This window comes from Zingiber officinale, chromosome 9A (genome assembly GCF_018446385.1).
Source record: "Zingiber officinale cultivar Zhangliang chromosome 9A, Zo_v1.1, whole genome shotgun sequence".
NCBI lineage: Eukaryota > Viridiplantae > Streptophyta > Magnoliopsida > Zingiberales > Zingiberaceae > Zingiber > Zingiber officinale.
The window spans coordinates 99,645,832-99,669,425 of NC_056002.1; the positions used below are offsets into that span (position 1 = coordinate 99,645,832).

The window sequence follows — 23,594 nt, forward strand, 5'->3', positions numbered from 1 at the left end:
CGAGATTGACAAGCCACTGCCCGAGCTACTTAGTATGTTACGAACTGTTGAGCTCAACCTTAAGAAGGTTAAGCCCAACTCTATTCTGATGGTTCAGAAACACAAGGGCAAGGGCAAGCCTAAAGGCAAGGGAAAGTCCCAAGCCAAGGGCAAAGGCAAGGCACTGAAGCCTAAAGGAGGGGTCGCCAAGGATGCTACCTGCTTCCACTGCGGTCAGACCGGGCACTGGAAGAGGAACTGCAAGGTATACTTGGAGGATCTTAAGAAGAAGCGAAGTGAGACTTCCACTTCAGGTATATATGTTATAGAAGTCAATCTATCTATTTCTACATCATGGGTATTAGATACTGGATGTGCTTCTCACATTTGTACTGATGTGCAGGCGCTGAGAAATAGCAGAGCATTGGCAAAGGGCGAGGTGGACCTACGAGTAGGCAATGGAGCACGGGTTGCTGCTGTTGCTGTAGGAACTTATCAGCTATCTCTGCCCTCTGGGCTTGTACTAGATTTAGATGATTGTTGTTATGTGCCTGCTCTTACTAAGAACATAGTTTCAGTTTATTGTTTAGACAAGAGAGGATACTCTTTTATAATAAAAGACAAATGTTGTTCTGTTTATTTGAAAGATATGTTCTATTGTAGTGCACCAATAATAAACGGACTCTATATTCTAGACCTTGAGAGCCCTATCTATAACATTAGTACCAAGAGGTTCAAGTCAAATGACATGAACCAAACATACCTCTGGCATTGTCGCTTAGGTCATATAAATGACAAGCGCTTATCCCAGCTCCATAAGGATGGTTTGCTGGACTCATTTGATTTAGAATCATATGAGATATGCGACTCATGCCTACGAGGCAAGATGACCAAGACCCCCTTTAGTGGGCATAGCGAGAGAGCAACTGATTTGTTAGGACTCATACATAGTGATGTATGTGGCCCTTTCAATGTTGCTGCTAGAGGTGGTTATAGTTACTTCATCACATTTACTGATGACTTCAGTAGATATGGTTATGTGTACTTGATGACACATAAGTCTGAATCCTATGAAAAGTTCAAAGAATTCAAGAATGAAGTACAGAACCAGCTTGGCAAGAGTATTAAGATACTTCGATCTGATCGAGGTGGAGAATACCTTAGCCATGAGTTTCGTGACTACTTAGCTGAGTGTGGGATTTTATCTCAACTCACTCCTCCTGGAACACCACAGTGGAATAGTGTATCCGAAAGGAGGAATCGTACCTTATTAGATATGGTACGATCTATGATGAGTCACACAGATCTTCCGACATATCTATGGGGATATGCTCTAGACACGGCAGCTTTCATACTCAACCGAGTTCCATTAAAGGCCGTGATAAAGACACCATATAGGATATGGACTGGGAGAGATGCCCAGGTGTCTTTCATGAGGATTTGGGGTTGTGAGGCTTACGTACGACGTCAAGTCTCAGACAAATTAGGACTCAAATCCGACAAGTGTTATTTCATTGAATATCCCAAGGAAACTAAGGGATATTACTTCTACATTCCCAGTCAGCACAAGATAGTTGTGGCAAAGACTGGGGTCTTTCTAGAAAGGGACTTTGTTTCTAGAAAGACTAGTGAAGCGCTCGATCTTGAAGAAGTTCAAGATGCGAACAATAGTGATGCCTCGATGGAAATTGAACCGAACTACAAAGTGTTATGGATGATGTTGTTCTACAAGGAGTTGAGGAACAACAACCGTTCAAGTAGACATACCTCTTCGCATGTCCGATAGGGTACGTCGTCACCGAGAGATACTCATTTCTCTTGTCGACCATGATGACATTGTGCTCATAGAGGATGAGCCTACCACCATCAGTGATGAGACCAGATTCCAGAAATGGCTAGAAGCCATGAGATCCGAATGGAATCCATGTACACCAACCAAGTATGGACTTTGGTTGATCCACCAAGGGTAAAACCCATTGGGTGTAAGTGGGTCTTTAAGAGAAGAGACATGGATGGACTTATTTATAAGGGTCGCTAGTAGCTAAAGGTTTCAAGCAGATTCATGGTATTGACTATGATGAAACTTTTCTCCAATGATGTTTAAGTCCATTCGATCATGCTTGCTATTGCAGCCTACCATGACTATGAGATATGGCAGATGGATGTCAAAACCGTGTTTCTGAATGGAAACCTACTCGAGGATGTGTACATGACACAACCTGAGGGTTTTGTAGATCCAGAGCATACTAGCAGAGTATGCAAGCTGCATAAGTCCATTTATGGATTAAAGCAAGCTTCTCGGAGCTGGAATCTTCGTTTTGATGATGCAATCAAACAGTTTGGTTTCATCAAGAACGAAGATGAGCCTTGTGTCTACAAGAAGGTTGTAGGGGATATAGTTGTCTTCATCATATTGTATGTGGATGACATACTACTCATTGGGAAGGACATCCCTATGCTTCAGTCTGTCAAGACCTGGCTTGGGAGTTGCTTCTCAATGAAGGACTTAGGTGAGGCATCCCGCATTCTTGGGATACAGATCTATAGAGATAGATCTAAGAGATTGCTTGGCCTAAGTCAGAGTACATATATTGACAAGGTACTCCTTCGGTTTGCCATGCAGAACTCCAAGAAGGGAATTCTGCCGATGTCACATGGCGTGAGTCTTTCGAAGACTCAAGGTCCCTCTTCTAGAGAGGAGAGAGACCGCATGGATCAGATCCCTTATGCCTCAACCATAGGATCGATCATGTACGCCATGCTGTGTACTCGACCTGATGTCTCGTATGCTTTGAGCAGATACCAGTCAGATCCAGGTGAAAGTCACTGGATAGCGGTCAAGAATATTCTTAAGTACTTACGAAGGACTAAAGAATATTTCTTGATATATGGAGGCAATGATGAGCTAACTGTAAAGGGTTACAGTGATGCCAGCTTTCAGACCTATCAGGATGATTACCGATCGCAGTCAGGGTTCGTATTTTGCATTAATGGTGGTGCTGTCAGCTGGAAGAGTTCGAAGCAAGATACAATAGCTGATTCTACAACAGAAGCCGAGTATATTGCTGCTTCAGAGGCAGCAAAGGAGGCGGTTTGGATTCGCAGGTTCATTACTGAACTTGGGGTGGTTCCTAGCATTGCTGACCCAGTTGAGCTCTATTGTGACAACAATGGAGCTATAGCACAGGCGAAGGAACCTCGCTCACATCAGCGGACCAAGCATATACTACGGCGCTTCCATCTCATTCGAGAGATTATCGATAGAGGAGATGTGAAGATTTGCAGAGTACCTACAGAGGCTAAGCACAGAGGAAGCATGATGGTCACACTAGGTCTTTAGGCCTTAGAGCCTATACTGATTGGCTCTAGTGCTAGTGGGAGATTGTTAGTTAGAGCCCTAGAGCCAATCATTTGATGATTGTATGGACTCATGTATATCATATTCTTGTATATTAATAAAGGCATTTGTTTGGTTATTATACTTATTTATATTAGTGCCAAATAGACTAAGTATAATAGCGTCCTTGAGTAGAAGGTTCATACCTATATCAATCGATTAGTTGAATCGATAGTGAGATGATATAGGGAACACTACTCTAAATCATTCCTAGTCGAGTATTAGCATTCAGGGACAATGTTAATACAATAAGACTAGCATGTAGATCAACTCGATGACTTGATCTAACAAGTCATGGATATAGAGATATCAAGCTGACACATGGGTATGCATTAGAGAATGTATACTGAATGACCCGCCATGAGAAAGTATCATGGATCGTTATATGAGTGTCATATACTTTCTCATGTGGCTATTAGTATGACTATTAGTCCTTAGACCTGAAATCACCATGGATCCCTACATAAGGAGTTATGTACTTTAGTTTCGTCAAACGTCACCCGTAACTGGGTGGACTATAAAGGCGATTACTGGTTATGTAACAAATTATGCGGAGAGATGTGAGTGACGTAGATGGAATCTATCCCTCCCATATGACGGGAGCGACATCGGTATTCTTGATAGAGTGAGACCACTAAGTGCATGCCCATGCCCAAATGAGTCTACATTAGATGTTGAGCTCATTTGATCGAGTGAGTCTACTTGGAGTTCAAGATTTAGATTGATTAGAGGATGACACGGTCTATGCCTCACATTGATCAATCTAGATATTTAGGATAGAAGGACAATGTCATATATTTTGTGAGGAGTCACAATTGGTAGTCACAAGGTGATGTCGGATCTCGACATTCTTGTAACTTGGGTAGTAATGATGTGTTGCTAGATACCGCTCATTACTTATGCTCCTAAATGGGTTTAGGGCATTGCCAACGTTACAAGAACCTATAGGGTCACACACTAAGGATAATTAGATGGAGATTTGGTTCATATGATGAACCAAGAGGATTAGATTCATTTGATGAATCATATTGGATTAAGAGTAATCCAAATTGGGCTAATTGAGTTGGACTCAAGTTGATTCATGTATTTAATGAGTCTAATTTAGATTATGACTCATTAAATCAACTTAATTTAATGAATTAGATTCATTATATTAAGTTGGCTTGAATTATATGGTTGGATTAGATCAACCATGAGAAGATTTGATCAAGTTTGACTTGATTTGAGAGGAAGAGAAAAGTCATGTTTGACTTGACTTTTGCCACATCACTAGTGAGTTGGCAAGATGTGGACCAATAGGATTGCTCCACATCATCAATGTGTGCCACCTCATGGAGGTTACAAGCCTCCATAGCATTTAATGTGGCCGGCCCACATTAAATGAGGAGGTTACACTTGTTGCCATGTCATTGAGTGAGGTGGCAAGATGTGGACCAATAGTGTTGATCCACATCATCCTAGAGTGCCACCTCATGGGGGTTACAACTCTTAATGGTCTCCACATTAATTGGAATTAATGTGGGGAGTTACACCTCCAAGATGTGGCCGGCCACTCTAGTGGGAAATGAAAATATTCATTTTTCATTCAAGTGTGATTAAGTCATCTTCTTCCTCTAGAGCTCTCTCTTCTCCCTCTCCTCCTCTCTTGGCTGAACAAGACAAGGTGCTAGCACACCTTTGTTTGATCTTCTCCATCAAGGATTGTTTGTGTGGATACTTCTAGAGGACCGTACACTTGACGGTCTAGAGATCCGGCACCTTGGACGAGCGGGAATGCGAAAGGCACGCTTCGAAGGTATAACCCTTATCTAGTGTAGATCTAAAGGTTTTACAAACTCGTACAAGAAAAGGTTTTTCGAAAAGTTTTTGTTTACGAATCTTTGCACGGATCTACGGCTTTGGGTGACTCGGGGTTTCCGCGACGCGAAAAAGCGGTTTTCGCGGCCCGAAGAACCCAACAGTTTTTGCGGCCCGAAAAACCCAACAATTAAAACTCTATTAATCAATTGGGCTAATCGATTATAATTTTTCGTAAGAGAACAGAAGGTTGTGGAATCGATTGGATTATCAATTAAAGTATTCTAAATTGATTAGAATGACTCACCAATCAATTAGGGTAAAAAAAAAGAGTCGCTCTGTAAGTGTTCAAATGGGTGAATGACGTAACAATCAATTAGGGAAAAGCTTAATTGATTGGGAGGCGTCAAAGAACCCTAAAAAAAGGTTTTTATGGATATTTTAAAGACACGCTCACACATTTCTTTGTTATCAATTATTGGATGATTCAGAGTGAAGTGCTACTATATTTTTGAGTCTAGAAGAGGTTAAATCAAAGCAAGAAAAGAGCAAGCAAAGCAAGGTTCATAGTTGCAATCGTTTTCGTCCCCTCAGATGGGTCTAGTGGCTAGCACATGAGGTGTTGCCACAATGAGGTCTGGGGTTCGAATCTCGGCAAAGCCGAGGTAAATACCTCCCTTATGTGCTAGTCACTATTCCAAAGGCTAGTAGCCGTCCGTGATTTACCTCCTTCGTATTAACCTTGGAACGGGTTGGCGGGGGCACTGGGGGCGAGCGTATTCGCCTTTTGCCATAATAGTTGCAATCGTTTTCAATTTCTTGTGTAACCTAGTTCGTATTTCTTGTTGTATTTTCTTGTTATGAACTTGTATGAGGCTTCTCCACCTCCAGATTATTTCTAAGAATGAGTGTGTTCATAGTGAAGCAATGTGTACCATGTTGATCATTAGATTAATCACCTCAAGGAGGTGGAGACCAAGTAAATCAGAAGTGTTAGCATTGTGGAATCTTTGCTTCGAGTATCCACTACAAATTATCAAGACGAAGCAAAAGAAGCTATTCACCCCCACAAGCTCTTGGAGTGTCCTAACAGGTCTTAATCATTTCTCAACCTTTATGTTTTTTTCACAAAAATCCTTAATCAATTAGCCCAATTGATTAAGAAGGCTGAATTAATTAGCCAATTGATCCCCCAACTTTTTTGCTTCTTCGCGACAACACTCTCCCAATTGATTAAGAACCTTCCCAATCAATTGGGCCAATCGATTCAGCAGCTCTCATTATTTTTGTCTCCGCAAAGCTTCCAATCAATTAGAAATCCATCCTAATCGATAGAGGCATGTCTCAATCGATGCCCTAATCGATTGAACAACTCTAACTCATTTGATCCGAGTCTAGAGTTCTTCTTGTTCAACATCTGGTCAACCGCGACCTATTGGATCTTCCCCACCAAGTGTTCAGTCAACCCTTGACCCACTTAGACTTTTCATCCCATGCTAAATATCAAGTTAACCTTTGACCCACTTGGACTTTCTCTTTGCCAACTTCTTGTTAGACTTCCGATCACCAAATGTGGTCTTCTTTGACCTACTTGGACTTCTCTTTGCCTAACCGCAATTAGGACTAGTCATTCGAAAAATTTCCACCCTGCCTAACCTCAGTTAAGATTTTCCTTTACCAACGTGTGATCCTCCTTAACCTACTTAGACTTTTCTTTACCTAACAATAGTTAGGAAAGTTACTCGGTAGACTCCCACCCTACCTAACCTTAGTTAGGACTTTTCCTTACCTAACCCTTGAGTTAAGACTTTGTCTTGCCTAACATCTAGTTAGAACTTTCCTTTACCTAACTTCTCGTTAGGACTTTCGAGTTAAGTATCCAGTCCTCCTTAGCCTACTTGGCTTCTCTCACATATTATCAAGTATCTAGTCAACCTTAACCTGCTTGACCTCTTCTCATATATTATCCAAACATTGAAACTCAAACTCGAATCCACTTGAGTTTAATTAAACTGATCAACCATGACCCGAGAGCAATTGCACCAATTATCTCCCAACAAATATAGTTATGGTGATTAAGTAGATTCATCTAATTAATTCAATATTATTATATTTTTGATATATTAATATTATTATATAAACAAATACATATAAGCTTTTAAATATATTCGTACTTTAATTAACTATATAATGCGTCCATAAAAATTATCCATTTACAAGTATCCCTTAACTTAACAACTACTATCTAAATAACTTTTGAAAACTATACCAATTGATATAGTATAAATGGATTAGTTTTATGATCGCAATGTATTCCAAGGAATCAATTCCCTAATTTCAAGGTTTTTATTTCAAAATGATTTTAATAATTAAAATATAATAAAAAATATTAATTATAAATAGACCTTCCCTTATTATCAATTATTTACTTGTAACAATCATTTATTAAAAATGTCATTTTTTTTTTAGAATCCAAGAATCCATCTTTCGACCTGACTAGTCTAGGAGGCGGATGATATTCCCCCTAGTTTGTCAACTAAGTAAATCTTGAAATATGAGCGGTTTGATAGTTAGTAGCCTAGCATCGCTTACCATATCAAATATATATATATATATATATATATATATATATATATATGACCATAAGTGAAATCCGACGTGGACTATCTCACGTGATCAAAATCTATTTTTTTTAATCTCTCTCTCATCTGCATGCAACAACTTTTCTCTCTCATTTATATGTAACAATTATAAAATTCTCGTTTCTCTCTCATATGATTACATGCAACAATCATTGTGCTGCTAATTTTTAAAGGTGATGTAGCTGCTATAACGTTGTAGCAGCTACTACATAATAGCTGTTACATGTTATAACAGCTTTTGTATAGTAGCTGCTATAACGTGTATCAGTGTTATTATGTAGCTACTATGTTGTAACAGCTACTGCACCGTTGTAGCAACTATTGCACCATTGTAGCAGATACTGCACCGTTGTACTAGTTTCTGCACCGTTGTAGCAGCTATTGTACCGTTGTAGCACCATTGTAGCAGGTACTACACCATTGTAGCAGCTACTACACCGTTGTAGCAGTTACTAACTGCTACAAGATGTAGTAGCTACTACATAATAACTGCTACAATGTTGTATCATCACTACAACAATAATTTTTTGCATGTAATAATAGGAGAGAGAAGATAAAATTTCATTTTTAATTTAAAAAGAAAGAGAGAAAAGTTGTTGCATGTAGATGAGAGAGAGATTAAAAAAAAATAGATTTTGATCATGTCAGATAGCCCATGTCGGATTTCGCTCATGGTCATGCACAAAGCGTCGCTTAGTATATCAAATCTATATATCTATATCCAATCGATGAAAATCATACTATATTTATAGGTACGTTTATGTATTGCATCAAACCAAATTGATGAAGATAATGTGTCATCTGACCTTAATGCAATACAGTATAACCATGTTTTTAACCTTTCATCTATATTATTTAACTCCATGTGCATGTTTGATTTCTCCCGAGCCAGTAACTCTAGGGATAGTCAATGAGACTAACTAAGATTATCATTTTAAGTCTCCGGAGTTATGGTGTCATGGTAGGATATTCAGATTATCACTCAGGCACCCACAGTTTGATCCCCAGATATGGCGTATTTGTAGAAATATTTTCTCTAAATGGGGGGGGGGGGGGGGGGGGAATAATCAAAGAATGTTGGGTTTCTGGACCACTACAAAAATTTCCTGGTTTACCAATGGAATATATCGATGGAAAATTATTCCATTGCTATTTATTACACATTGTAGACGGAAATAAACTTCCGTTGGAAAATTTAAAAAACTGGGTTTACCGACGGAATTAGGTTTCCGTCGGTAACCCCCCGTTGTTTTCCCCTAAAAAAATGGGGTTTATTGATAGCAATTAAATTTCATCCGTAATTACTGACGGAAATTAAATTCCATCGGTAATTACCGACGGAATTTGTTTTTCATCAGGAATCACCGACAGAAAACAAATTTCGTCGACAACCCCGAAAACTATTAGAGCACTGATACCCTTTCTTTCTCTCGCGCACGTGTATCTACTCGATCTCTGGTGGTGGCGGCGACAAGCAACGTTTCACTCCGTTTTCTCTAGGTAAGCTTCTTCCAGTAGTGACAAGCGACATGCCGCCAAGCGCGGTGGTGTTTCCGTCCACCACCACGTGGCTGGCGGCGTCTCCGACCGCTAGCACTCGGCTGGCGGTGTCTCTGGCCCCCTAGCACTTAACTGGCGGCCAGCACGTAGTTGGCGGCCAGCACGCGGCTGGCGGTCAGCACGTAGTTGGCGGCCAGCACGCGGCTGGCGGCCAGCACGCGGCTGGCGGCCAGCAAGTGACTGGCGGTGTCTCCGGCCGCCAGCACGTGCCTGGCGACGTCTCCGGCCGCTAACACGCGGCTGGCGGCCAACACATGCCTAGCGGCGTCTCCGGCCGATAGCACGTGCCTGGTGGCGTCTCCGGCCGCCAACACGTGCCTAGCAGCATCTCTGACTACCAGCACATGCCTGGCGGCATCTCCGGCCGCTAGCACGCGCCTGGCGACATCTCTGGCCGCCAGCACGTGCATGGCAGCTGTGCAGGAGGCTAGAATGCGGCTGGCACTATGTCCTGCCTCCAGTAGCATGTTCGGCCACTAGCTGGCGGTTGTACCAGCCGCCAACCGTGTGCTAGCAGTTGTGTCGGAGGCCAGCCGCGTTCTGGCAGCTATATCGACCGCTAACAGCCAGCAGCTGGCAGCTGTGCTACCAGCCAGCCGCGTGCTATATTTTTTATTTTGGCTATTTTTAGTTATGATTGTGTCAGTTTAATTTTAGCTATTTTTAATTTTTTTTATAGTGTACTGCATCTGCTCTTTTCCTATTAGCCTACTCTCTTCAAGTATTTTTTTCTGAAACAATATATTTACATATTTGCTATATTAAATAGTTGACATGTTGAAATCGATTTGTAGGTTAATAGTGCATATATGTTTTATGGTGATTGTTATGCTTTATGGTAATTGTTATACTTGTGTAAATTTATGCTTTAGATAGTAAACATCTTGATTTTAATAATGTGAGTATTAAACATGTTAATTGATTGATTTACATAGTTATCGACATGTTTTAGATTGCTTGTGTAAGAGATGCTTGTTTAATAATATTTTAAATTGTATTATCATCAGGTGATAATGTCTATGAACAAAACTTGGATGTACAATTGATTAGAAAATGAATTTAGTAGAGATGATTTTATTGCTGAAGTTGAAGAGTTCGTCAACTTTGCTAAAAGACATCCAGAATGGATGAATGGTGTCAAGTTAAAGTGTCTGTGCAATCATAAAAATGTCAAAATAAAGCTTTCTGTGATGAAGATACTGTAAAAATACATATATGTATAAATGATTTTGTGCCAAATTACTACAATTGGCATTGTCACAAAGAACCTTATTTGTATAAACCAATTGGGCCTTTTGGTGGTTCATCATCTGACACAACTTTTACTCCGCCTGACTCATCAACTTATGATATTGGAATGCAATCAATGGTTCACGATGTAATCAATGTCGTAGTTGATTATTCCAATATCAACGAAAGACCAACACCTGAATATCAGCAACTATATGAGATGTTAAAGATTAGTGAAAGAGAAGTGTGGGAAGACATTCCCTCAAGTCACTCACAATTATCATCTACTGTAATGTTATTGAATTTGAAAGTAGAACATCATTTTTCTGAAAGATGTTACGATGATATATGTCAATCGATGTCAGAGTTGCTTCTTGCTGACAATACAATGATAGATAGTTTTTACAGTATAAAAAAATTGGTTAGAGATTTAGGTTTGTCTATAGAGAAGATTGATTGTTGTGTAAACAACTACATGATATTTTGGAATGAAGATAACGAACTGAGTGAATGCAAAATCTGTACTTACCCTCGTTATAAGCATCGTACTCGCATACCAGGGAAGAAAAAGAAAAATACTGCTTGGAAAGTGATGTATTACTTTCCTTTAACTGTTAGACTTCAACGCTTGTATGCATCTGCTACTACAGCTTGTCACATGACGTGGCATCATGAACATAATCATGAAGGAGGAATTATGTGTCATCCTTGTGATTCTCTGCATGGAAAAAAAATATTGTAGTCAGAAAACCTCCTCTAACATTCCATACTTCAGGTGAAGAAATTATTGAACAAATAGACAGTTATGGATTTCTACCAGTATCTCAATCTGGTTCTGATGAGATAAATAAATACATTGTTAGGATGTGCAAGTGTGGTTGGAAAAAAGGAGTATTTTTTGGGAGCTCCCCTATTGAAAGTATCTACTCATTCGACATAATTTAGATGTCATGCATGTTGAGAAAAATTGCTTCAATAATATCTTCAACATTGGATGAATGTGCCTGGAAGAACTAAGGGAATTGCAAAATCTCGTGAAGAATTAAAAGAACTAGTAAACAGACTAGAGTTGCATCAAAATGAAACAATCAATAGATTTCCAAAGGCTTGTTATACATTGGACAAAGACGGGAAGCAAGCTTTATGTAGTTGGTTGAAGGAAGTAAAATTCTTAGCTGGGTATGCCTCAAATATGGCTCGATGTGTGGATATGAATAGGTTAAAGATGTTTGGGATGAAGAGTCATGACTATCATGTATTCATGCAAAGACTTATTCCAGTAGCTTTCTATGATTACTTCCTCATAATGTTTGGCAAGCCCTCACAGAATTAAGTCTATTTTTTCGAGATTTGACAGCGAGATGTATTACGATGGATGATATGCTTCGGCTAGAAATAAACATTCCTCTCATATTATGTAAGTTAGAACTCATATTTCCACCTAATTTTTTTGATTCAATGGAACATCTGCCAGTACATTTGCCATATGAGGCACAAATAGCTAGTCCTGTGCAATATAAATCGATGTATCCATTTGAACGATTTTTGAGAAAATTAAAGAATAATGTTCGTAACAAAGTAAGAGTTGAGGGCTCAATATATAATACTTATCTGGTTGAAGAAACATCTTCTTTCTACTCCTATTATTTTGTTGATAATGTGAAAATCAGACATCGTAAGTGCCCTAGAAATTATGATGATACTCAAGCAATAGACCATTCGATGCTTTCTATTTTTAAATTTTCTGGCAAGCTAATGGGTGCATCTATTTCTAGATTCTTAATTCCAGAAGAATACCATGCTGCAAGAACATATATACTCTTAAATTGTGATGAGGTCAAACCATACATAAAGTAAGTTGACTTCTCTAATTAAAAAATTATCCCCCGTTTAATTTGTTACTTGATATCTCAATTACCTTAAAATTACCTTCTTTTCCAGCTTGTATGAACAATAACTATATCTATAAAATCCATCAATGGATGTAGATGGCGTAGTTGAAAAGTTAGAGGTTGAATTTGCATTATAGTTTGAAATATATGTAAGTTGGAGATTTTATCAAATATTTAAGTTCATGTGTATTAAGTAGTGTTCTAATGTCTACTAATTGTATAGGTTAAAGACCATAGAATATCAAATGTGACAGATGATAGGATAATGAATCTTACATCAGGACCCCCTTTGTAAAATAAAAGTCTACTCTGGTTACTATGTTAATGGCCTCAAATTCCACGTGACCCAATGAGATTCACGGATATTGACCTATAATTCTGGTATTTGCGTCAAAAGATCTATGGACAACAATAACACTCAGTTTGATTACTATGGTAGACTTGAGAAAATCATAGAAGTTGAATATCCTGCATTACCTATAAAAATGTGTATGCTATTTAAATGTTCATGGTATGATCCTACCCCAAGAACAGATTTCAGAATATATCCAAATTATAATTTAGCTAAGGTTAATGCAAACAAAAGATTCAACAAATTTGAACTTTCATTTTCGGGTACAAGCGACCTAGGTTTTCTATCTTGAATACCCTATAAAGAGAAGAAGACCTAGTGAATGATTGTCTGTTTGTCGAATAAAGCGTCGCTCGATTATAGAAATGCCAAATACCATCACTGCTCAAATTCCTGATGTATTTTAGAATGACGAAGTGGAGAGACATTCAATTGATACACAACTTGAATCAACATCTAAATTACTTGTAGATGTTAATGTCACTTATGAGGAGATAGATGATGGAGAGATGTCCAATAGTGAAGATGAATTTGTACTAACATAGTCTAGCGATGAAAACTTTGAAACTATTAATGTTGATTAAACAGATGCTATTGTGATGTTGAAACTGTTAATTCCTATATAATTTTGTATTGTGATGCTAATGTTAATGTTATGCATGTTTGTAGATATATATTATTATGTAGATATATTATTAGAGTAGATATATTATGTAGATATATTATTACTAGTACATGCATGCTATGTTATTTTGTAGATATATTATTATGGCTGAGCAACAGATAGTAGCACCCCGTGGTTACATGGTTATTAGAGTTGTCGGAGATACGTATATATTTTTTATTATTAGTAATACAAGTTCATTTATTTCTTCAATAATTTTCATACCTATTTTTTTTCCTTGCAGATTTGTTCCTGATAGCCATCGGGTAGCCTCTTATATCATTGCAAAGTTTAAAGAGCGAGTATGTACTTCTGGTACTACATGGAGGCATGTAGACCAGGAGATGAAGACATTTTATTACAATGAATTCGTAGTAAGTAAAATTAATATATTTGGTATTCAATAATATATTTATCCTTTCATATACTAAAATCTCAACTTATAATTGCAGAAAAGATATACATGGGAAGATGGGCAAGAAGAACAATTCAAAGCTACATGGAATAGTTATTGTGCTAAACTTTACAGAGACCTCATGTATTATATAAGGAAAATGGGCACTAGGATGGCATATGTTTCGAAGACGACATGGAGTGCATGGATGGCCACCTGGGTTGCAGAAAGATGGCGAGAAAATGTTGAAAGGCTCGATCTAATAGAAATACAGAGCTAGGTAGCTCGAGCACCGAAATCGCTCGGTATACATTAGGATCGAAATCTATTATTCAGCATGCTATAGATTTGGTAATTTAATTTAAAGTTATACTTTCTAACAAATTTTAATTTTATTATCACACTAGTATGTATAATTATATCCCAAATTATTTGTGTATGCAGAAACATGATCTTGCTCGACAGCCCACATGCATGGAGGTCTTTCTGAAGACTCACAAGAAGAAAGATGGGTAATTTGTCGATTCTGGATCCCGGGCCCTACACATAAGATTATTAACTTTATTACATTTGTTCATTTCTATTTTGATTAACTTTAATAATTGTTATCAAATTAAATATTGATCAATATTATAATTTTTTATATGGGAGCAAATGGCAAAAAGAGTGACTCAGGCCTCTCAGCCACCATCAGAGGGGGAGGAGCCACAATCTCTATCCATCGACACGCTAAATGAGATATATTATGATGTTTTCGGTGGAAGGACAAAAAACTCCACCCTTTATGGCCTTGGCTCCCAGGCCAAAGTGGCATTTGATCATTTGAGGACTCCTAGGGGTCATGCTAATTCCTCTTCTTCTTGTGAGATGCAGTCTTTAAGACGCGAAAATGAAGAACTACACACTCAACTGAAGTCAATGGATGAGAGGATAACTTCTATGGACCAGTGGAGGGCCGATGAGGAGAAAAGGAGGACCGCTGAGGAGTAGAGGAGAGCCGAGGAGGATCGGATCAGAGCTAAGCATGATGCGGATAATGATGCTCTCTTTGCTCGTATGCAAGCGATCATGGCAAATTTCGCCCTCACCCAGACACCACATGGTTTTGAGTCACAAGAGACTCAAGAGCCATCAGACCGTGGTGATTAGCATGTTTTGAGGTTTGTTCAACTATAATTTAAATATTTAATTATCATACAAGTTACATGCAAAATATATTTGATTATTTTATTCTAATATGTTTATTTCTAAATATTATATTATTATATGTTTCAGGTGTCAGGGTGTACATATTCAACACGATCATCATCATCATCATCATCATCTTTCTATCTAGGTATTTATTTTTTACATGTAAAATTCATTATACATATATGTAATATTTTGAATTGTACATCAATCTGATCATAATCTATTGTATTTTACTTTCTGCAAGATTTTACACTAATAGTTGTTTTTGGAGTATTTGTTATCATGGTATGGATTTATATATTTGAGCATGTAATATTTAGATTTATATATGGATGTTTTGTTTATGTTGTGTTTGTTTCTATATATTTTTCTATTCACAATACTATTTGTTTGTTTTTTATATATGAATTATCTCAATTGTGCCAGTTTGTTTATATGTATGTATGGATTGTTAGGATTTGTAAACTATGTTTGTATGAATTGTTAGTATGTATAAAATATGATTATATGTATGTATTGTATAATATGATGTTTATATATATAAAATACTATCAATTGTGATGGTTTTATATGAATATGTAATTTGTAAATATGGTTGATTCTGAATACAATTGGTTGTTGTCAGTTTTTTTTAAAAAAAATTGACGAAATATCTATTCCGTCAACGTTGTGTATCAACAATTACTGACATAAATCGAAATTCTGTCGATAATTACCGACGGAAGTTATATTTTCGTTGGTAATTACCGACGAAATTTTGATTTCCGTCGGTAATTACTGAGGAAATTTCTACTTCCGTCGGTAATTGTCGATACGAGTGGTCAGTTTCCTCCGTAATCCCAACCTGACTCCCGACGGAAATATGACTTCTATTGGTACTTACTGATAGAAATCAAAATTACCGATGGAAGTTATATTTCCGTCGGTAATTACCGATGGAAATCTGAATTCCGTCGATAATTGTCGATACGAGTGACCAGCTTCCTCTTAATCCCAACCTAACCTCCGACGGAAATATAACTTCTGTCGGTAAATCACCGACGGAAAAATAATTTCGTCGGAGAAGCTGGCGGCGGCTGCATAGTATTTCTGGTAAGGTTTATCGACGGAATTATCATTTCATCGGTGAATTACCGACGGAAGTTGTATTTTCTGTTAGTAAATAAGGCTCCGACGTATATTCTCGCAACCGATGGTTTCCCGTTGGAAATCCATCGGGATAAGGATTTACCGATAGAATTCTGACGTATATTCCCGTTGGTAAACCCGAGATTTTTTTATAGTGGACTGACCACCTTGTGCGTTTTACGATTTACCCTGGCAGTTTCTAGATTGGTCACCGCATGCACATTACGATTTATCTTGATGGTTAGTGGAAAACATTCGTAGGGTCAGGCTGATACCCTAGAGATCATCAATGAACCTAACTGAGATTATTAATTAATTAATTAATTAAGTTGTTTGTCTTCTCCTCTTAAATTAATTATTAAAATTATTAGTCTGAACCGAGTGGTCTTATTGTGGGCGTGAATTATTTAACCGGAAAACAAAATCAAATTAGCTCAATCGATTTTTTTCAATTTACTTATTTATTTATCTGAATTTTCAGCATAACAATAATTATATAATATATTTAAATTTTTGAATGATGGCAAAAATAAATATGCATTATAGCTCGTGTTTGATATGTGAATTGAAAAGTGATTGTTGCATCATGGGTGAATCGATGGATTCTAATTAGGGGAGAGTGAATAGCGTGAGCATACAAATTACAAAATCTTTATTCATTTATTCTAATAAATTATAGAGAAAAATACGAACGCAGGGAATGGAATCAGGAATTCCATATTGAAAAGATGAAAGAGGTGTATTTACATAGAGGAGCAATGCCATCATCCCCTTGGCTCTGTCACTGCATCATAAATTGCGAAGTAGAGATCTCTAAATCTTGCATCTTTATATTATTTTATTTATTTATGTTACGTACTAATAAATAGTAAAGAAAAGAACAAGGGAAAAGCATGAATATCAATATCAATGAATGCCAATTCACCCATCGCTCCGACCTCAATTTTGATTGGTCCAATAAGAAACCAACAAGGGCCTCCAATCTTTATCAATTTCTTCTTAGGCCTACCGTAGGTGCAAACTAATGAAAAATATTAATATTTAAATTTAAATTCTTAAAAAAATATATATGGTATTCCAATTCGATTCAAATTTTAAAAATATAAATAAGTTTTACTCGAGAATTCGATTTGAATTATTCCAATCTTGATTCGAATCAAATTAAATTATAATTCAAAATTACTTAATTTAAATTCGATTCGAATTATTAGGATCTTAATTTAAATATATTTAAATTTAAAATATATAAAAATAATTAAAATTTAATTTGAATTTGACTTACGAACGGTTACTAATCTAATAAAATATTATAAATTATAATACAATTTAAAAAAATTACCGAATATGATGATAAAAAATAAATACTCGCCTCTAACATGCCCGAAAAAAATTATCAAATATGTTCTATAATTGTCCGGGTTCCGATTCCCAATCAAACAAGCCGGCCCACGGTTCCATCAATCGGACTGTAATTTAACATGAGGACGGTGCTATTTATGTTTTAAAAAATTTAATTATTTTAAAACCGTCCAACCGCATGTTTTCATTGCGCACAAACACAACGACGAGAAATATCGGTGCGATTTTTGGAAACTTCCTACTCTTTTCCCTTTTTTGTAATTAAAAAAGAATAATTAATTCGGCAGCAGCCATCAGCCGATACTAGACGCAGTTCACATGTCGACGTGAACCCTAGACGTAACGGCCTAGTCGTTGTCGCTTGGCTTCCCCGACTCGCTCTCTTCCCGTCAAAATTTACACGAGTGGGCCCTCCATAGAGTCTCCTGCGGGGGGCAGTGGGGGCTTGTCTCCTCCCGAGTAGGATTGATCCCGACTGTTAGCAACCTATTAACCGGACGGCTGGGCGTCCCAAAAGAAGTCAGATGCGATGGTCTATAAAAAAAAAAAAAATTAGAAAATAAATTATTTATAATTATGATTAATTTATACTATGATCTAATCATAATTAATTATAATTTTTCTTTAAATTTAGAGTCCTCTAGATTATATTTTAGGTTGAGATGGATAATCATCTGGAGGTTGTCGATGGATAAACGGTCAGACTTCAGACGTCAAATAGGGGATGATCTTCTGACGACCTCCGGCCATCCTAATTATAATCTAGAGATGATCAATTCTAAAAAAAATTATAATTAAATCATGATCATCATAATTATAAATGATCTATTTTCTAATTTATTATTATTTTTTTATCTGGTCCAGTCCCAAAAGGGGTATTCCATGCGAAAGCCTATGAATGTTCCGGAACGCATACAATTACGTTGCAGCGGATCTGTTAAACTGACGGTTCAGTTCGCCGATGGTACGTGTGACGTGCATGGGACAGGTGGGATCAATCGGATGGCACGCACGCTCCAGTGCCCCTTATATATATGGACCACCTCAAGTATTTTCGATTGCGAAACATGGATAGGGAGGGGGAGATTTCCGACGAGAGGTCTGGGCAGGTTCAGGCGCAGGCTCAGGCGAAATATAAGGGGGTACGGCTGCGGAAGTGGGGCAAGTGGGTGGCTGAGGTGCGGTACCCCAATAGCCGGAAGCGCATTTGGCTGGGGTCGTTCCCGTCGCCAGAGATGGCCGCCAGGGCATACGACGCCGCCATGCTCTGCCTCCGCGGCCGCGCGGAGCTGCACTACTTCAACTTCCCGGACAAGCTGCCGGACATAGCGGCGCCCGAGGGGCTGAGCCGGCCCGAGATAAAGGACAAAGCAGTGAGGTACGCCTTGAGGGGATGGCAGGCTCCGCCGGCGACGGAGAGGGGAGGCAGCTGCGGCGGCGACGGCGGCGGTGGAGCCGGCGGCAGCGGCGGCGAAGCGGTGCCGGAGAAGGACGGAGGCGGAGACGGCGGCTCGGGGATTGATGAGGTGTTGCCGCCGGAGTTTATCTACGGCGATCCTTTGGAATTGGACGACGCCCACTGGAGCGCATCCGGTCAGGATTACTGGAGCGACGGCGGCGATAACGACGGAGATATTTTTGGTTCGATTCAACTGTGGAACCTTGACTGATAAATCCCGCGCATTTTGTTAAAGTTTTTATATTTTTTGAAAGTTTTAAAAGAAAAATTATCGATATTCTACCTACAAAACTATAAAAATATTAGTAATTATTCACCCAAAACTATAAAAATTTTAGTAATTTTTTTTCCTTGGAGATATTAGTAATTAAAATGAATGATTAATGATTGAAAAGTAATTTGTGATGTCATTTGTAAAGCCTTTTTTTTGTCTTTCTTTCATGAATGTGATGTTGTTAATTATATTATTAAATGATTTTTAAGAAAAACTACCGAACTTATTACCCTGTGAAGTATGAAAAGCACCCACCGATACAACGAATGTCACTCTGAGTTGGATTAAAGTTAAGGAAGATCATCTCTTTTCAGTTGAGCTAAGTCGTCACTCTTTTCGGCCGAGACGAGGCCCTACTCATTTCCAATTAGTCTCCTTTGAACTGACGCTCTTTCACTTAATATTCTAAACCCTATGACCTAGCTCTGTCTCATATGGTCAAACATCATGTGGGATAACACTTGATACCAAAACACATGGAGCACATGATTGATATATACTACAAAAAATATAGTGTTATAGACGGAATTTTCCATCGCTATTTTGTCGCTAGACGAGCTTAGCAATGGAATAGAGACAAAAAAATCACGTCGATACAGGTTTTATCACTACATGTATTTAGAGACAGAATTTTAATTTCTGTCACTAATTAGCTACATAATATAAATTCCGTCTCTAAAATTAGAGACAGAATATTATAACCGTCGCTATATATGTAAACGGTGTTAGTTGGCATTAGTGATGGAATATTAAAATTTCGTCGTTAACTAGAGTTGACTTTTTAATATTTGGTCGCAATCTATGACGATTCCAAATTTTTCTAGTGTGAAGATAAGAGACGGAATTTTAATATCTGTTGCTACTTAGCGACGGAATTTTAATATTCCATCGCTAAATAGTGACGGATATTAACATTCCATTGCAATGTATTGTGATTCAAGACTTATTCGTTGACGAGCTTAGCGATAGAAATTAAATATTCGTCGATAATTAGTGTCGGAATTTTAATATTCTATCGCTACATAGCGACAAAATATTAGAACTCCGTCACTAATTATCGATGAATATTTAATTTCCGTGGCAATATATCGCATTGCAGGCAATTTTTGGTACTAAGGTTAGCGACGGAAATTTCCCTCGCTAAATGTAGAAAATTTTGACATCTAAAATATGTTTTTGCATGGATCCCTATTTATATTTCACATACTATGATTTTCAAACAACACAATACATATATAATTAAAGAAACACAATACAAAATAAAACTAAATATAATACTACAACATCTCCAACAACAATAATCCAAGCACAAAAATAAAATTAAATATCAAAATATTTCCAACAACATCTAAATGTATAGTACTATAACATCTGAATTTTAAAACATAATACAACACCTCCTAGCAAAGAAAATCCAATCCAAAACTAGCGAGTAGTAATCAATCCTATAAAAATTTTAATACAATAGATTATTAAAAAAAACAAAGAACAAATTAATATATAATTATGAATAACATATTAAATTTAATAATATGAAATTATTTTACATACCTGAATGCTAGTTTAGATATTTAACGATGATGCTGTATAAAATAGATATCAAAGCTCCTGAAAAAATATAATACAGTGTTAAAGATAGTTTCATTAGTGAAAAAAAAGTAAAAGGTCAAGACACTTATGACAATCTATTGATCAAGGGGTTATTAGGGTCCTGAGTCTCCTGAGAGGTAAAATGATGCGACATTTCACTCATCTGAGCCAAGAAGTTCCACGTATCCTACCTAATTCACTCAAGATCCATTCAGGATTGTCACTCCACTTGAAATTTTCTCTCCAAGCTTGAAAGTTGGCTCTTCAAATCTGTATTTTCTTGCTTAGGGTATCTACTCTAGTAGATAATCCTGATGCGCTCAATGATATATTGAGACGACCCCTAGCCCTAGGAGCCATCGTCTAATCATATATGACTCTCGTTTGGGGCCCAAGACTGTAGAGGGTGGAGGTCTTTTTTCCTTCCACCAACCATATCATAATAAATATCATTTATTTGGTTAGTGGATAAAGTTTACTCCTCACCTCCTTCTATACTAAACTGAGACGCTTGTGCAACCCTAGCAGTAATTTATTCCTATTTACATTAAAAAAATATTTTTATCAAATATTTATTAAAATGATAGGTAATCATTGTTAATAGTTAAATATATTCAAGTATATATTCTTACGTCTAATGCCGACGATGGATGATCTATAAAGTTGCAATCTTTTGACTTGTGTATCTTGTGTAATATCTCCCAACAGGTAGGAGGTGATTTTAGCTCTTGTTCGTAAATATTAAAGAATACATTTATTTCCAAATATTAGAATTTATTTATAATCCAAGTACAAAATTCTTATATAATTTATTAATTGTAAACTCACTAAGTCTAAGGCATGCTCGATGATCGATCAGGATCCAGCGTTATGCTTTGTGGATCCAATACTAGGGCTAGCTAGCTCACTCTTTCTATTGGCTTGAGCTGTCATTGCATTTTCCTGCCATCTTTCTACAACCCAGATGGCTCACCATGCATCCCAAATATCCTCAGGTACATAGGATGGTTTATTTCCCTTTGTCTTGCTTTGTATAGCATGTCTTTATAGAGTTTGACACAAGCTACGTTCTAGGTGGCATAAAATTTCGGCTTGTGCCTTGTCTCCAAAATATATCATTTCTATAATAATATATTCATAAATTATTATAAAAAACATAAAAAATTATGATAATTAAAATTCCTTACCAAAACTCATTGTAATAAATTTGCTTCTTTTCCTGGTCTACCCGCTTCTATGTAGTACTAGCAAGGCTAAATCACTCTTTAAAGGTAGATTCACTACCTTAGCGACCCCCTAGTACTAACTCCACGGATATGGAGGGAGGTACATGCAGATACACAAGCCATAGACGTATGGTGGGGTAAACCTCATATCATTAGTTTCTGAGAATCAACCCCTGGACATTATGCTAGAGATGACATGTGCCCACCGTCTGTACTACGCCCTGGGGGCACTAAATCGCTCTTTAAATTTGGATGTGATATAGGCAGCTATTCCATGACCATCTGGGATAAAACTTCATTAAACAAATAAAAAATATTAGAAATATGTTAAAAAATAAATACAGTGAATAATACTAATAACACAAATACTTACCAATCTCCAATAATCCGCAAAATAGTCTGACCACCAGCGTTAGACATGTCTATATCAACATAATTATATTATAACACATACGCATGTACACTAGTTTTAATCATAAAAATAATAATGACTAATAGAGTAAGACTAGTAATATAACTAGGATATTTATATCTAAATAGAAATTTACCTTAACATTAATGAATAATAGAGTATAACTAGTGAGATATAAGAATCTTAATCATTAACATTAACATTTTGTAGGTCCTCCTCACTAGATTTTGTTAGTTCAATAAGCTTCTCACTGTTGGACATCTCTCTATTATCTATCCCCTTATAAGGTACATTAATATCTACAAGTAATTGAGATGTTGATTGAATTTGAGAATCTACTTAATGTATCTCCACTGTATAATTTTAAAATGCATCATGGTTTTAGGTTGTGATAGAGTTCAACATTTCTATGGTAGAGCGAGGTTTTGTTCGGCAAACTACCAACCATTCACTAGCTATTCTCCTCTTCATGGGATATTCAAGATAGAAAACCTACCCCACTTGCATTGCGAAAATGAAAGGTTCATACTTGTTGTAGCTTTTGTTTTCATTTGCCTCAACTAAATTATAGTTTAGATATATTCTAGTACCTGTTCTTAGAGTCAGATTATACCAAGAATATTTAAATAACACACACCTTTTGATAGATAAGGCAGGATATTCAACCTCTCTGATTTCTTCAAGTCTCTCATAATAATCAAACTTAGAATTATTATTGTTGATAGATCCTTTCACACAAACACTCGAATTGAAAGTTCATCTACATGAATCCCATTGTATCACGTGAAATTTAAAACTATTAACATAATATCTAGAGTACACTATTATCTGACGGAGAGGTCCGGATGCTAGATTGATCATCCTAGAATCTTGTACATTAGGTATTCTCCGATCTGACACCTATAACAATAGTTATGATATAAATTAAGCCTCTAATAATTTAATATAGATATAAGAAATTAAAATTATTCTCTAACTTACATAGATATGAAATTATAATACAAATTCTGTCTCTAACTTTTTAGCTATCTCATTTGCACGAATTGAT

General features: G+C 37.1%; 1 protein-coding gene across 1 annotated transcript; it reads left to right on the plus strand.

Annotated features, from left to right (window-relative positions):
- Positions 1-18,652: 18,652 nt before the first annotated feature.
- LOC122019379 (ethylene-responsive transcription factor ERF016-like) lies at positions 18,653-19,325 on the plus strand. Its single transcript, XM_042576852.1, has one exon. The coding sequence runs from the start codon at positions 18,653-18,655 to the stop codon at positions 19,253-19,255; it is 603 nt and encodes a 200-aa protein (XP_042432786.1). The 3' UTR covers positions 19,256-19,325.
- The last annotated feature ends 4,269 nt before the right edge of the window (positions 19,326-23,594 follow it).